Genomic DNA, 17,500 nt, shown 5'->3' with positions numbered 1-17,500 from the left:
ATATATATATATATATTTATATATATATATATATATATTTATTTATTTATATTTATATATACATGGTGTTTTATACTTTATATGCTCCTAATAACAATCCGTATATATTTTTAAATTATTGAAAGATTTTTTCGCCATTAAACGCCATACATATTCAGCAGCAAACAAATCTAAAATATTGCATTTCAAATTTTCTGAGTTTAAGAATATTTCAACAATAATAATTTCTGAGATAATCGGTTTCACTTCGAAGTTAAGAATCGAGGTTCGTTTACTTTTTGAGCTGTTTTCGTTTTCTTCTTTTTTAAAGAACTCTAATAATAAATGTATAACAACATGGTAAAAGTAATAAACTGTAACAAAATCGAATCAAAGATAATTAGTTAAATAAAACAGTAAAACAAAATAATAAACATAGAATAATAAACAAAATAAATAAACAAGTAAGAAAAATGAAAATCAAGATCTTTTTTTCAAAACATCACTTCCAACAAAGCTGCAAGCTACTACTATTAGAAGTTACTGGAAGAGAAAAGATGAAGTTTATAAAGCACGATAACGATTAACAGACAACTTAAAAGTTTGCAAATTATATGAATCAGGAAAACAAGATAAAGGGAACTAATCCCAAAGACTAATGTTCGAGGAAAAACACGAGACGAAAAAGCATTTTTGAAGCACTTAAGAACAGTCACAGGATGAGACTTAATTGAATGACGAGTAACACAAAAATAAATTTTAGTAGATGCCACAAAAGACGCTACCTCTTTAGAGCAGCGTTCATTATAGTATTTATAGAAAAGAGAAAGAGAAGCAACATAACGACGATGTGACAATGGTTGAATGTTTAATGCAAGGGCAGGTTCAACTATGTTTACAATGCGTTTTTGCACTTTGCCTAAAAGAGAAAGGACATCATTCAAAGATCTGCTCCAGATATCACATCAGTATTCCATACAAGGACGGATCTGAGATTTATAGAGACAGAAAATAGATTCCTTAGAAAGAAAGAGGTAATCACGATAAAGAGATGCAACCTTAGCATATCAAAATATTGCAATGGATTCAATATATGGTTTCCAAGAAAGATAAGAAGAGTTAATCTTAGAAGGCAAAGGGTAGATGACTCATCAAGTAAATTACTGTTCATAAATATAGTAAGATCTAGATTATTGCGATACCAATTAGCTGAAAAAAATTGAGTTTTAACTGAGTTCAAGTTCAGCAGCCACTGAGAGCCCATGCTGTAGAAGTGAGATTTTTGACAAGCTCAAATGCCCCTCTAAACAATTAGAGAGTGCTAGCTTCTTATCAAGACAGGAATAGATGGTAGTATCATCAGCAAACAATACCGCCTTAGAAGTGAGAATTTCTGGTTTTACCATTAAAAAACAATAACAAAATGAAAAACCATTGAAATACCATTGAAAAACCATTGAAATACCATTGAAATACCATTGAAAAACAATAACAAATAATTAAATAAGATATAAATATTTTGTAATTAAAATAATTTTACCCTTAAAAAAATTAAAAAAGGTTGAAAAATAATTTTTAACCTTTTTAAATTTCTTTCTCTATTACAAAATATTGTAAAGTTTTGTTATTCTGAATATGTCATAAAATAGTGTCTGTGACTTTATTCTAAATTTAAGTTACTTTTTATTTGGATAAACTTTATTGATGAAAAATTTTTTAATGTTGATTTATTTGAGATAAAAGATTTGAGTCATTTTTTGTAATGAAACTTTTTGGTAAATAATTCAAGATTAACTTATTAGTAACTCTGCGATGGTTAGAGAAAAAAAAAAAGAAAACGCTTGTGTCCAACAACTGACATTCAACATGGATTGTGTGAACTTACACACTACACACTTTTTACTCCTAATGTGATCAATTTTTTTTGTTGAGTTGTTAGACAAAAATACAAAATTATTGAATCATTAATCTGATCATTAAACTATTATCAGTTTTAAATCAAAAAATCTCAACAACTATAGTTTAGAGTTTTGGTCTTTAGTTTATAATCTATTATTAAAAATAAAAATTTCAGAGTCTACAATAAGTAAAACAATAAATCTTATGTTTTAACCATCAATAAATTTTAAATCTTTGCGGTTAACTAATTTTTTTATGGCTATTTTGCTAACAAAACAGTTTTATACATGAATACATGTTATAATATATTAAGAACATGTGTTAAATAAAACCAGACAAAAGTCATTTCATTAAAGTAACCTTACTACTACAAAGTTTTATCTAAGATATTGAAATATACTTAATCCGGTCCAATCATGATTGAATTTATATTTTTTAATCTTAAAAATAAACCAGCTTAATTTGCTGATTATGTAACTGTATGTTCTAGTCTTGTCACCACTTTGAACGTGTAGGACAGGCATGTTGCCTGTTCTACACAATCAAAATAAGCTCGTGAAACACCCTATATACGCCCTTTGTCCCTATTAGTAAAAAAATCGACAATCAAGAGGTGTAAATCCCACCACTAGAAGTACTGTGCTAAACCTATTTTTACATGGATCTGTCTTGTTTGAAAAGACAACCAGTTTGATTAAGCAGTTGTCTTGTTCGACAAGACAATCTTTTTGACAAAGCAGCTGCCTTGTTTAACAAGGTTCGTGTTTCAGAGTTTGAAGGTTAAGAAAGAGAACAAATAAATTTATTAAAAATTGATCAGCTCATCAGTCAAAAATTTTGCTTGGGGAGGTGAATTAATAAAAAAAAAAAAATTTATAATTTTTAAAAAAATTTTGAGATTTTTAAAAATTATCAATTACAAAATAACAAAAAAAATTGATTCTGCCATACTTTTAATTAAGTAAAAATGAATTTTTGATTATAAATTTCATTTTATAATAATCAAGTCTAAAATCAAAAGAAGAATTAAAAAAAATTTAAGATACCATATAAAATTACTAGATCAATTTTAAAAACATTTTTACTTTTTTTTTTAATATTAATTCATCTCCCCAAGGCCGAGAAAGCCAATACAGATGAGGAGGCTACTTAATTGTGGTTATAACCCTCTCTCAACTCTATAACTCCATAACACGAGCCTTGACACACAAGGTCCCTGCGCTAAGAAACAAGTTGAGTACGGTATTAACAGGGACGTGGTGATGATCGAGCTTGGAGTCTCTCGCTTATGAAGCGAGCGCTCTACCACTACACCACTACCAAATTTTAAAATTAAAAAAAAGTCTAATAAAACTTAGAAAGTTGATGTAAAGTTTCAATCCTGTAAACTTTAAATGGTAATAACTTTAAAATGACATTTAAATGAATGGTAATGACATTTAAATGGATGGTAATGACATTTAAATGAATGGTAATGACATTTAAAATAACATGACATTTTTCTCAACAAAAAAAAAAATTAAACAAAAAAGTTTATGAACTACTTTCTAGTTAAAAATAAATACATAAAAAACAACACAACTTTTTAAATAGTGCTGAAAAATTTATTTGAAATGAAAAACCTAATATTTGTTGGAGTTTTAAAGAAAAAACAAGGGGAAAAAAAACCTAGATTCACACAATTCAGATATGCAATTTTTACAATATTTAAAAATAACACATAAAATAAGCCATGTTTTAAACTATTTAAAACATTGCTAAAAGATGAAAAAAAATCTGAATCTACTATTAGATAAAAACAAAAAAGTAGCAAGTACAAATGCAACTAAATAAAAAGAAAACGTAAAAAAAAAGTGCTACAAGTCCAAGCATATTCCCAATAATTAAACATTTTGATGGAAAGATTATTCAGGATATTATTTACTGAATAATTTATATTTAGTATGCTGCTCTATCAAACATTAATGGGAATTTAAAACTTCATGACATTCTGTTGATGGAACACAATACTGCAAAAAATGGGTTCCTATCAAACATAAATTCTATTATATAGTAGTTAGTATGTCAAAAATATGTTTATAAGTTTCACAGTAAATACTTTTAATTGTAGGTTCACACTATTAAAATTTAAGGTCCTGAAAATCTAAAGCTTAAACATTTCTAAATCTTTATCTAAAAATTAAAGATTGCAACATTTCATACAACAAAAAACTTAAAAACCTGTTTACTATGCTTTCACTTTCACCTCAAATATTGCCTTCTATCAACTTACAAGAAATTCTTGTAGAGGTGCAAACTTATAATACAAAATCTTACAGTAAACACTCCTTTATATACTCTGCATTAATGGACTGGAATCAACTTAAAATAAACTAAAAACAATCCCTTTTTGAAATATTATAAAATATGTTCTCAAAATTAAATTTAATGCGGTGGTGGTAGAGCACTCACTTTATAAGTGAGATGTTTCTCCGCGCAGCAGCCTTGTTTGTCAAGGTTCGTGTTTTGGAGTTATAGAGTTGAAAGGGTTAACAACAATTAAGTAGCCTCCTCCTCTGTGGTGGCCTTTTTGGCCTTGGGGAGGTGAATTAATATAAATAAAAAAAATTTAAAATATTACTTATTACATCAAGATAAATAGAATCAACAACTGTATCATTGTTGGTAAAAGATTTATTACCCCACAGAAGATATATGAGATATAATATAAGTATGAATGTTGACTAATAGCAACCTTGTGTCTGTGTATTAGATATTATTATTATTTTTTTTTGCTAATGGTCACTCTACTGGATTTAGACAGACTATATGAGAGTGAACCATTTAGAATATAGACTGTATATTTATTGTAATTTATAGCATGCTTATATAAAACATCTATATTTCTGGTAAATATATTGTTTTTGTTGTTGTTTCTGAGCAAATTGGAATGCAACAAACGACACACTGGAAAGTATGCAAAGTTTTATAAAGCTACAGTTAAAGAAATGTCATTAGAAAAACAGATTAAATAAACTGTTAATTTAGAAAATATGCACCTGCCAATTTAGTTTTTTCTATATCTATTTTTTATTATTTTCTATATTTTTATTTGATAGTAAAGAACTAATTGAAATTAAACTCATCTACTTAGGTTCAAATATAGTTCTTGATGGTCATGCTCTGAGATCTGATGCACATTTAATGGCTATTATATTAGTTGAAAGTCTTATTATTAGTTGAAAATCCAAGATTTAAGTTTTCTTTGTGGTCTTAATAGTTGTCTTACAAGCTGACAGCTGGTTTATTAAAAAAAAAAAAGTAGAATAGCAGAACTTATCTATGTTACGCTGTTTAGTTTCTGCAATGTTCTGAAAATTGTGGAAACCACTAAATGTAAACCAAGTCTGTTTTACATTTAATGGTTTTATTTTAGTCTGATAAATTTGATTAAGGACAATGATATATTTTATGACCTAGGCTAAACTGTCCTTTATCTCTCTAGAGGTTTGTCAATTTAAAGTTTTTTGTTGATTTTGTTTGCAGACTTTGTGGTCAACAATTGCTCTGAATGTGCAATCAAACTTGTGTCACAATTTGTTGATTCTATTCGCAATAAAAAGGAAAAACAAGATATAGTATTAGCTATTCAGCAAAGCAGGGACCAATTCAGGGAGTTCAAAAAAATGTAAACGGAATGTGTCAAAAAAAAAGTAGGACACTTACAAAGCATAAATTAGAAAAAATAAAAAGTATTTTTTAAATGATATTGCTGACCTTAAAAACAGTTTTTAATCTTTAAACTCATTTTATTATTCTAAAATTACACATAGTGCATTTTAAGCAATTTTTCTTGGTCTTATCAATATGATTTTTTTTTGAGCTTCCAGAAATATCAAATATAAACTAGAGATGTGCCGAAACCAGTTTATGCAGAGTCCCCGATTCTGGATACCTGGCAGAAAATACCAGGTCTGAGTCCGGGTACCCGGCACCAGATCCATATTAAAAAGTTGGAATAAAAGCTTGTGAAATCTCTAGTGCTGAATTGATTTTACAAAATAATGCTAGTTAATTTGTGCTAAGTTTGCTTAAAAATATTTGAAGTTTCTTTTTAATAAACTATATTTACATTCGAGGTCACAAATTCAAATTACACAAACTAAAGTGTTACTGAATGTCTGTAAATAATATTTTCCCCTCAGATTTTCTAACATTTGGAATAACTTGCCGTCTGATATCGTTAGTGTCAAAAACATTTATTGGTTATAATTCAAACTAAAAGCAATCCTGTTAATAATATTTCGACACAATTTAAAGTATAAACATATAGTTACAGCACTTAAGAACAATTTTTATTAAAATTCTTTTTTAAGATACCCGGTGCTGGGTACTGCAACAAAATGGCCGATTCTGGGTACCTGGTAAAACAGCCAAATTACCCGGCACATCATTAATAAAAACTTTATATAAATAATAAATTTAAATTAAAAATAATAATTCTTTTAGGATATAATTTCAAATAATTTAAACTTACTTGCCCAAAAAACTTTTGATTTGTTATGTTTGTCTCAATCATCAGTTTCAGGTGTATTGCTTAAAGGTTTAACTTGTGGATTAAAGCTTCCCCTACGTGTATTAAATCCTCCTGTCAATGCAGTTGTCTCTTTTTCAGCTGGAGAAAAATAACTTTAGAATAATATTAAAAAATTATATAAGTAAACAAAAAAAAAATATATCTAACAATAAATAAAATTACCAGCAATGTATGCTGAAGCTCGATATTGCTTACGTTCCTTTACTGGTTGTTTTGAGCTATAGAGCCTTTTTCGTTCTTCATAATCTGGTATAACATCTAAGATTAATAATTTTAAAAAAGTAAAAATTAAAAATGATCTTTTATCTGAACAGGTAATAATATCTTTTATCTGAATTGGTAACTATATTCTAAAAATTTGACTAGCTACATTTATGATCTCCTTTTTCCTTCACCTTGGTCACCTAATTCATGACAAAAAGTAATTCTTTACAAGAGAACTATATATACAATTCATTGCAAAATTAGCATCTGCTAAGGTTACCTCTATTTATCACCCTTGTCATATTCTTAGTTCTGATTTAAATATTCTGTATATATTCTGCATGTCATATTCTGTCTCTCTACTTCTATAAATTTCTTATTTGTCCTAGTACGGAATACTGTGGTCATATTTGGGCTGATTTTTCTAATGTACAGTGAATATTATTGGACCTACTGCTAAGCTTGAGCTTCTGTTTGATCATCTGGCATATCAAACAGAAATGATTCTGTTTGATTATCTAGCATCTTTTCTGTGAATTTCATCTTTTTTCTTTTTCATAAATACTACTGTAGCTGTTGCTCAAGAATTTGTTCAAACACGACTTGTCATTTAACTAAGTCGTTTTAATGTAACTTTTATGCTCAAAAAAGGTTTATTTATCTAGCTTTTTTACTGCTTTTTTTGTAATTGCTCGAGATATTTTATCCAAGTAATTTTGATCTGTGTTACGATCTTTGGCATCAATGATCATAGCAATGCTGGACAAATAATTTTGCCATTAACAAGTCACTTTAACTTTAATACTCTTTAATAAAAATTTTTCTATTGGATATGATTTTAAATAAATGAACTTGATCCATGTGATTATCCATCCAAGCTAATCAGAATGTCTTTAATTATTACATATGAATAAGTTAAAATTTGTAAAAAAGGTTAGAAAATTTGGGTATCAATTTCTACACTTTTTTGTATGTTTATTACATATGAATAACATATTACATATGTAACTCATTCATATGAAATAAACATACAAAAAAGTGTAGAAATTGATACCCAAATTTTCTATCCTTCTTTACAAATTTTACTTGAGTCAATATCAAATAAATAACTTATGTAATTTATGCACCTGAGTGATCCAATATTCTTTATTGATCACATTCAGGAGGCTTGTGTTGTAGAGTTTGCTTCGAAAATTTTTTGTGTTATAAGTTGATGATGAATTAGGGGAGTCTGTCAATTTGAACTTTATCTAAAAAGTTTGAACTCAAACTTTTTTGAGCTATTTTGGAAAAAAGTTCAAACTTTTTCAAACTTTTTTTATAGTTTTTTATTTATTTAAAATTGCAAAATAAAGGTGACAAGTTAAGTACAAAACTCTTTATTTATAAAGACTTTATTATCTGCATTTTGAAAAAATCTTTTTGTTTGGAAATAAATAAAAATAATTAAAAAAAAAGTCAATTTTGTGTTTCTTTTTTAAGTGTCTTGTAATAGTTTGTGAGGTACATTTCGTGCTTGCTGCAGCCTTTGGGAAAAATGAAAATGCTCCTAAACCTCAGATCTTCTAGATGTGCTAAAGCTAAGTAGCCTTTTTTTTGTTGAACTTTAAAGCCTTTATAATTTTAATTAAAAAGAAACAGCCACTGCTTAACTACTTTTTAACAGGAAAAAACTGACCCTACCTTAAATGTGATGGTAATACAAGTGATGCAATTTTGTTTAAATTTTTAGAGTTACCAGACAAATACAAAACAAAAATAAAGCAAAAAAGAAAGAACATCGCTTATGCAAGTGCCACAATATTCAAAATAATAATTTTTACTTATATTTCAGGTGTATATATACATTATATTATATCATATTTCAGCTGGATATTTTTTTTAATTTAAAAGTTTAAACTATTAAGAGATAAAATTTGAACCTGGACATCAAAATATTTGCGTAAAGGTTGAACGCTCAAACTCGACCATGTTTAAACTAGCAGCCATAGTCATGAAGTCAACATCTTCACTACTACATCTCCATCAGTGATTTTATTTAAACAATCATTACAATCATTTTCCAAGCTACCATCTGAATGAATTTTCAAAGCATTTATGATGGGTTTATATTCACATTTATAAAACATGAATCCATCAGCTTTCTTTTCAGTTACCTTTCTTCTTTTGCTAATGGCCATTTTTTTTTTTTTCTTAATCTGTAAGGAATTTTTATTTGTTTGCCTTTTCTATCTTTTTCCCAAGTAAACATCAAAATTTATGACACAAAACTATATCAAAAATTGAATTAGAGTCAATTTTGTCAGATACTGTGACTACTTGTGCTTGATTCTCTGTTTAAAAAGATTTTGTGCCTATTTGGCATAGCCATCAAATTATACTTTTCCTAATGATTTAAAATGTTTTAAAATATTTGCATTTATAATAATGTTTAGCGAAACATTATTATATATGCATGCATAATAATGTTTAGCAAAACATTTATGCTTATCAGTGAATTTATAATACTAGTCAAATACTGCAAATATTTTATTAAGAGTTAGTGGTTTCTTCATTTGTACCATTTCAACTTTTTGTGCCTAAATTAACCATAAAAAACAACACAGTACATTTTCTTACTTATATTTTGCATTCTGAATAACTAAGCAAACAAAAAAATATAATTATTGATTAGTGTGTGTTATTAACTAGTCTATTAGCTAAATAATCATATGCTATTCACTGCAGAGTTGTTGCCAATATTTTTTTATTAAAACCTTGTGTTATTTTTACACAAGATTATAATTGTAAAATGATTTTTGATGAAAAGAACACTTACAATTCAACAATTATGCTATTATTATAATAACTTAAGAAATTTTAAGATTAGGGTTTGTTGTTTGTGGTCCGGTATCTGTCAGTCCACATTTCTAAACATAAGAAAATTTACATTGATCTCTTGTAAAAACAATAACAGGGAATAGTTACAGTAAATTAAAGTTTGCTGAGTGTTTTTTTTCATCAGTTACTTTTTGGGACTTTCAATCATATATGTATTGTAAGTGACTGGGGCCCCGGCCACGGCTAAATTTGTAAGATTTAGCAGGGGTTGATAGCCAGGGCTATAAAAAAATTTATAATACTTAATATATAATAATTTTATGCTTACATTTACTATTTATTAAATACTGGCATTTATTTATATATTTTTAAACTTTAATTTATTTTTAACAAGATTGCAAGCAACCACTATTAAGTTATGAGTTACTTTAAAATAGAGAATAAGTTTAAATACTAGAAAATGTATAACTGAAGACCTAAAAAGTTGTAAGTTGTATAAAAAAGGAAAACATGAAGATAGGTAAGAGTTCTAAGGTTTTTTTGATGTGCAAGGAAAAAAACTGGATTAATAAAAAACTTTTTAACATGAAGGCACAGATACAGTAAAATTATACAACTTGTTGAATAAAAAGCCAAGCAAGAATGAGTTTTGGTTTATCGCTGATATCAATGATAGCTCATTTGAGCATTGACCATGATTGCATTTGTAGAAAAAAGAAAGAAATGCAACCTTACAACAAAGGGAGAGTGGCTCAGGCTTGGCAGATAAAGCAGGTCTTATTGCATTTACAATGTGCTTTTACACTTTGTCTGAAAGGAAGAGGGTTGTTATTCGTTAATATAGGAATGCCAACAATATTGCAATATTTATTTGCAGTAAATAAATGAGTTTTATTGTCTAACAAAAATTGTGGGTTTTAAGTCCAGAATTTAAATCCATAAGCCACTGCAAGCTTTATGTTGTTACCAAAGAGAGATCAGATTTAAAATTGGCTGCTTGTTCTAAGCAATTAAAAAGTGAAGATTTTTAGTCAAGACAAGAGTATAAAGTTGAGTCGTCAGCAAATAGAGCCACTTTAGATTTCATGAAGATCATTATTGTAGATAAGAAATAATACAGGAGCAAAGATAGAACCTTGTGGCACACATAAAGTTACTTGAAATAAAGAAGAGGGTAGGCCTTCAAGACAAACTTAAACTTGCAGTTAGAAAGAAATATTTTATTAACCTCAAAACCTTAATATAAAGAAACAGAGTGAAGTGTTTTCTAGAGTTTTGAAAAATGGAACCACTTGTTTAGCACTTTTTAAAAGTTTAGCAAAAATTGAAGAGAGTTCTGGAGAACACTTGATTGATGAAAATCTATTCTGGAACATAAACTGTAGAAATCTTTAATTGAGAATTAACTTTAGCATTGAAAGCCAGAGTGATTTCAATGTTTAACAATGGGTTAATCTGTTTTACTATCAGGAAGAGTATGGCCATTATATTCAAGAGTCAAATTAGAGTAAGATATCTTTGCAAATAACTCTGCTTTATTCTAGGGAGAAGTAAAAAGATCAGACCCATGAATAAGAGATTAAATGTTAGATTAACATTAGTTAATGACATAGTTGTAGACTAACCAAGTCTCTAGAACCTAACATCTGAGATACAAGAATTAGTAAACTGAAAATAACAGCATAACATCAGACAGGATTTTTTTACATTGGCTTCTTGCAATAATATAATAAAAGGACATTTGCTCTTAAGAGAGATGTTCTTGTAAAAAAGATAAAAAAAAAATTATTAATGTTAAATAAAGCAACTGCTCAAGATGGTGAAAAATGTGGAGTCGAACGAGGCTTGACTTAAAATTGAAGAGAAGTAATAAAAGCTTCCAAACTTTTATTCCAGAAGGAATAAAAGCTTTCACTTCCACAGATATATGTGTACATATTTCATTTTGTGTACATATTCCATTATGTGTACATATTCCACTTTATGCATACATGTAATTGATATAAACTGTGCTATTTATATATTTGTGCTATTTATTTAGATGCTGGCATACAATATTCTTTCATTGTTATATAAACTTTAGTATTTATATGGTGTAGTATTTGCTTAAAGAGAAGATAATCAGATGGATGTGTGGTGTGACTCTACCAAGACAAGAAATAATCTTAGATAGATTAGAAAAAATGTTGTATCCAACATAATAAACAGCATAAAAAAGGCTAAAGCCTGATAATGATGACCATGATGATCATGATGATGTTGATCATAATGATGATACCATGATTATGATCATCATCATCAGGCTATAGCCTTCCTTTTTATGCTGTTGATCATGGTGCCTTCCTGTTATGCATCATGATCATGGTGATGATGATAATGATGATGATAATCATCATCATCATCATAATAATGATGATCATGTTGATCATAATGATGTTTATATATGCATATATATATATATATATATATATATATATATATAAATATATTTTTTTTTGTTAATTTACCTCCCCAAGGCCACGAAGGCCACTACAGAAGGGGAGGCTACTTAATTGTGGTTACAACCCTCTCTCAACTCTATAACTCCGAAACACGAACCTTGACGAACAAGGTCGCTGCGCAGAGAAACAAGTTGAGCGCGGGACTACCAGGGACGTGGTGAAGATCGAACTCTCACTTATGAAGCAAGCGCTCTACCACTACATCACTACCGCATCAAATATATATATAGAATATAACATGAATTTTGAATTAAAAAAATATACTTTAAGATATATTAACCCCGGTCACAAACCCGGCCAGCTATATTTTATCAAACCTGGCCCTTTATTTTATCAAACCCTATATTTTATTGAAAGCTATATTTTATCAAACCCTAACCCTGGTCAAATATCAACCCCGGTCACTTACTATATATGTAAAGCATTACATTACATAATTACACAAAAAAATATACTTTATCTTTATATTAATCTTTATATTCCAAAAAATATTGGAATTTCTTTACCTTTTAAATTGCTCTTTTTAAGCGAAATGTCAACTCCAGAAATGACCAGGTTTATCATTTCAATCCATTTTTTAACATCTGCTTCATTATCTCCACCAAAAATTAATGATTTTGCATTCTCCTCATGTGGTTTCATTCGAAATGCGCTAAAGAGAAAAATTTACACAAAAACACATGATTTTTAATATTCAATGACTGTAATTTTTATGTTTGAGTGTCTCATAAACCAACATTTTTATTGTCTGCTGCTTCACAAATTCTCAAATTAAATTTATTTTAAGTGGTAAACTGACCCATTGTTTACATACATTAAATTATTTACATAATTTAATGTATGTAAATAATAAATTACACTTCTCAAATAATTACCATATTGCTATTTTTATTAACAATTCCAGCCTCTCGTGTTGTTTGTTACAACCCTTTTATGCATCTGTTTTTTATTCTAGACAAATAAACGTTGATAACTGATGATCACTTTCTTAACGCTGCCATAAACAAAACATATTGACTTTTCCATGCTGGATGCCTCCTCTGTTCCATCTATTGATTCAATTATATCTCTTAAATAATAAAACTTACCACAGTTCATCTTAATGTTTCCTTTCATTACTTCTCCCTTTTCACCCCAAAATGATGTTGTTAAATTAAAATCAATATATTTTTTAGTGGAATAGGGTGGCCTGGAAACTTTATGTATTAATTATATTAATTATTTTGGAGTGTAATTATTTTTTTACACATTAAATTTGAAATTATAAAAATAAAAATCTCTTGATTTCAAGAAATAAGTTGTAAACAGAAAAGTGCAAAAACTTAAAAATCAATATCCTCCTTAATTTAGGAGGCTTTGTGAAGGTAAAAAAAAAAAAAATCCTGTTCTTTGTAAATATGTTTAGAAAAAATATTTTCTGTATTCACTATTAAAGCAGTTCATGTCAAAACCTGCCAAAAACATTTTAGTACTGTAACCCCTACCTATTTGACCATTTAACCAGGCCATGCTTGATAAAAAAGCAAGCCCAGACCTTAATCAGTTACTATGATAAAAACATAATTAAATAAAAATGAAAAAATCATTACTTTTACCAAAAAACAATGCAAAAAAATGTTTTAAACAAATTGAATTGGTAATGGTTTTTATGTAACAAGCTCTACAAATCTCATTTTCAAAAACTAAAGTTAAACTTAAGAGTGCAAAAGTGAAGAATGTATCAAGGTTGAAGTAACCTTAATAAAACAAAATATAAGAAAACCTAGCTGTTATTTTTGCTATTTTTTACTATTTTTAAAAACAATTTCTTATTAGGGACAGTCAAATAATTAAAAGGTTTACAGAATAACTAAAAATAATATTTCCTATAAAACTTTTGAGTTGTTTTGTTTAATAGAATTTAAGGAACAGCAAACATTTTGAAAAAACATTGTTTTATGTAACACCGTATTTGAAATTTCTACAAATTGTAGCTCACTGACATTTTTTTTTTTTCACCAGCGTCTTCAATAGAGAATTTTTTGATTACTAAGATATAATCAGCAGTACTTTCAAATGATGTCTTGTAGCAATAAATATTTCCTGACTTTATAACACACCAATATTTTTTCCAGCTAATCGGTTTTAAACCATGACCACCAGCTATAAATCACAATAATTGAAATGTAAACAATTAAATATAAAAAAAGAAAATATAAAAAAGAATTATAAAATAACTATAAACACAAAAATAAATAAAAAAAAGGAAAAAATAATTAACCTTTTTTCATAAGCCATCCTTCAAAATCACTTTCGCCTAGGTTACGACAAGGAATATTCAACTCAGAATTGTCTGCTATTTTTTTTGAACTTACTTTTTTGTCTTTAAGATCCATATATACAAAACAGTGTTTCAAACTTGCCAGGCAGAATGCTGTAAAAAATAATTTTACATATATACAAACAATAATAACAAAAACAATATGTATTGTAAACATATGTATATCTATATATATATATAACCCTCGGAATTAGGAAAAATGAGGTTGACAATAATTTGCCAACTAGTGATTCTTCCCGGGAATTTGTTCCCGGGAAATTCCCGGGAAAAATTTTATTCCAATTTCCCGGAATCCCGGGAAATTTTTTTCGGGATCCCGGGATTTTTGTACACACATTTTTTAACTTTCTCGCCAAAGTCAGAATTTTTTGTTTTCCGGACCATAAGAAATATTGCTTATTTATATTGTTTACATATTGAGATTTATCGCAGCGCATTGGGAATTTTTAAAAAAATGTCCTTAAATCTTAAAACTTTGAAGGTTTGGAGTTATTTTGATCTTAAAAAAGCAGACGAGGCGCAATGCAAACATTGTTCAAAAATATTACTATGCAAAGGTGGTTCCACTGTTGGATTGAAGAGGCATTTAGAAAAAATCCATAATATTATTTTAAATAAAGAAGAAGAACCATCAACTAAAAAACGTTGTGTTCAATTAACAATTGATTCCATGACAAAAAAAGTTTCATTGGGAGAACGATTGGCTCGTTTTGCTGCGATTGATGGTTTTTCTATTAATGCAATAACTGAATCGGATCAAATTTGTGAGTTGCTTCGTGATAAAGGCTTCACTCTTCCTAAATCGAAAACAGATGTCATGAATCTTATATATATATATTATTTGGAAATAGTCGAAGAAAATAAAAAAAAGATACTCGAAATAAAAGAAAAAAAATGCAAGTTTAGTATAGATTTGGATGAATATTCAAAACATGGCAGAAGATTTATGAATATAAATCTTCACTTTAATGAAGGCTTTATTAATCTTGGATTAGAGCGAATGTTAGGATTGCACAATTCAAATGATTGCCTAGAACTACTCATCAAAAAATTAAACATGTTTAATGTAAGTCTTACAAATGATGTAGTTTGCATAACAACTGATGGTGCTTCTGTTATGGAAAAATTAGGATATACTTCGCCTTCTGAATATCAACTTTGTTTTGCACACGCAATACATTTAGCCGTTGTTGATGTAACATATAAAAAAAAAGGTAAAAATAATAATCAAAGTACTAATGACAAAGATATTGAAGATGATGTCTTTGATGATGACGATGATTATGATGAGGAGGAGGATCAGCAAAATGAAATTAGTGACCAAGTTCCTGATCTTGTTCCTGAGCTTCATAAAGTTCTTGTTAAAGTTAGAAAAATAGTTGTAACTTTTAAAAAATCTCCTTTAAAAATGGATTCTTTAAAGCGTTATTTTAAAAATGAATTTGGACAAGAGCTAGTGCTAATTTTGGATTCAAAAACTCGTTGGAATTCAATGTTGACCATGATTCAAAGATTTATTAAAGTTAAAAAAGCAGTTTTTAAATCTCTCGTGGATTTCAGTTTAGAAAACCTAATGTTGTCTGATGATGAACTTACAGTAATTGAAAATTTAGCAAAAAGTCTGGAACTTATTGTCTTAGGTTCTGAAATGATTTGCAGAAGGGAAGCAACTTTATTAACAGCTGATGACACATTAAAATTTATGGTTAAAGAAATTGATGTTCAAGATTGCTACCTAGCAAAAGATCTTAAAAATGCTTTAATTGAAAGAATATGTCAAAGAAGAAAAAAAGATCTTGTTGGTTTACTAAAATTTTTAGATAATCCACAATCTTCAAAAAATGATATGGATGATGACTTATTTAGCATGCCATCTAAAGCAGTTATGATAAATTTAGCGATTGAAATAGCTGGTCGACTTTTTCCCATAATTGAAAATATAGCAAAAGAAAAAGATAGCGATAGAAAACTTAACAATAGTATTATTGATATAAATCAGTTATCTGAATCTATGGCTGCCAGATTAGAAAAATTTGTAAAAAAAAAAGATGTTTTTGAAGTCAAGTGCAATAAATCAATTATGCGTCAAGAATTCAATCTGTTTGAAGCTACTAATAAAAGATCGCATAACTTAGATATGCTTTATAATGCGCTTTTAACTATTTGTCCTTCCAGTGTAGAGGCTGAAAGGGTGTTTAGTTCAACTGGATTTTTTTTTACCAACTATAGAACTAGATTGATCGACATTCATCTCGATGCACTGGTTTTTCTCAGAAGTCACTTCAAAGTTGTAAACAGTTACAAAAAATAAATAGAAAAATAGAAAAGTGTATTTAGTTATTTATATTTTCTCTGATGAAGATTTTCCCGGGAATTTCCCGGGATCCCGGGAACAATGTAAATAATTCCCGCTATCCCGGGAATGGAAAAAGTCCGGGAAATCGCAATCCCTATTGCCGACTTCAATCTTTTAGAGGTCGGCATCAGGTTAGCAAAAATTATTTGATACAAAGGTCTTGCCAAAAAACATAGAAACGAGGTTGGCAATTTTTTGCCGACCTCAAACACTTTCAGGTCTGTAGTTAGGTCAGCATTGCCAAATGCCGACCCTAATTCCGAGGGTTGTATATATATATAAAGATATACATTTGTGTGTATAAATATATATATATATATATATATATATATATATATATATATATATATATATATATATATATATATATATATATATATATATACACACACATATATATATATATATATATATATATACACACACATATATATATATATATATATATATATATATATATATATATATATATATATATATATATATATATATACATATATATTTACTAGAGTGTCTCATAATGATTAAGAAAAAAACTTCAATGCAGTCTCTTTTAAAAGCTTCTTTAATGTCCTCTTATAGTATCTGAGAATTTTAAGATCACTAAAATGATATTTAGGGGACTCCCAACAGTAATGAAGATGTCTAAAATTAGCATAAACTGCAATCTAAATCTGCTAATCTGAACAATTTTTATAGACTAGTCTTTGATCCCATAATAATTTGTATGTCAATATTAGAAAGCTCTGACTTAGAAGAATCAAGATTTTAGAAAAATAGCACTTTTTGTACACTGTGTTAATAAAAATAATTGGTAAATGGGTTTCATGAACAAACAAGTAAAA

The 17,500-nt window shown here is 28.1% G+C and overlaps 1 protein-coding gene across 4 annotated transcripts in view; it reads right to left on the bottom strand.

Moving 5' to 3' along the window:
• Positions 1-63: 63 nt before the first annotated feature.
• Positions 64-17,500, bottom strand: part of LOC101235807 (connector enhancer of kinase suppressor of ras 2) — a 112,932-nt gene continuing 95,495 nt past the window's right edge. For 2 of the 4 annotated variants that reach the window (XM_065801748.1, XM_065801746.1), the window contains exons 2-7: positions 14,240-14,392; positions 13,962-14,121; positions 12,486-12,631; positions 6,617-6,712; positions 6,395-6,532; positions 64-314 (exon numbers count right to left, since the gene is read on the bottom strand). In XM_065801748.1, the coding sequence (XP_065657820.1) occupies positions 6,429-6,532; positions 6,617-6,712; positions 12,486-12,631; positions 13,962-14,121; positions 14,240-14,354 (621 nt within the window). In that variant the 5' untranslated portion in view covers positions 14,355-14,392 and the 3' untranslated portion in view covers positions 64-314; positions 6,395-6,428. Of the gene's footprint in view, positions 315-6,394; positions 6,533-6,616; positions 6,713-12,485; positions 12,632-13,961; positions 14,122-14,239; positions 14,395-17,500 lie in introns of all 4 variants that reach the window. The other 2 variants (XM_065801749.1, XM_065801747.1) reach the window with 2 other exon arrangements.

The sequence above is a fragment of the Hydra vulgaris genome, chromosome 07 (assembly GCF_038396675.1).
Source record: "Hydra vulgaris chromosome 07, alternate assembly HydraT2T_AEP".
Taxonomy (NCBI): Eukaryota; Metazoa; Cnidaria; class Hydrozoa; order Anthoathecata; family Hydridae; genus Hydra; species Hydra vulgaris.
This window is presented reverse-complemented; position numbering and strand designations above follow the sequence as displayed.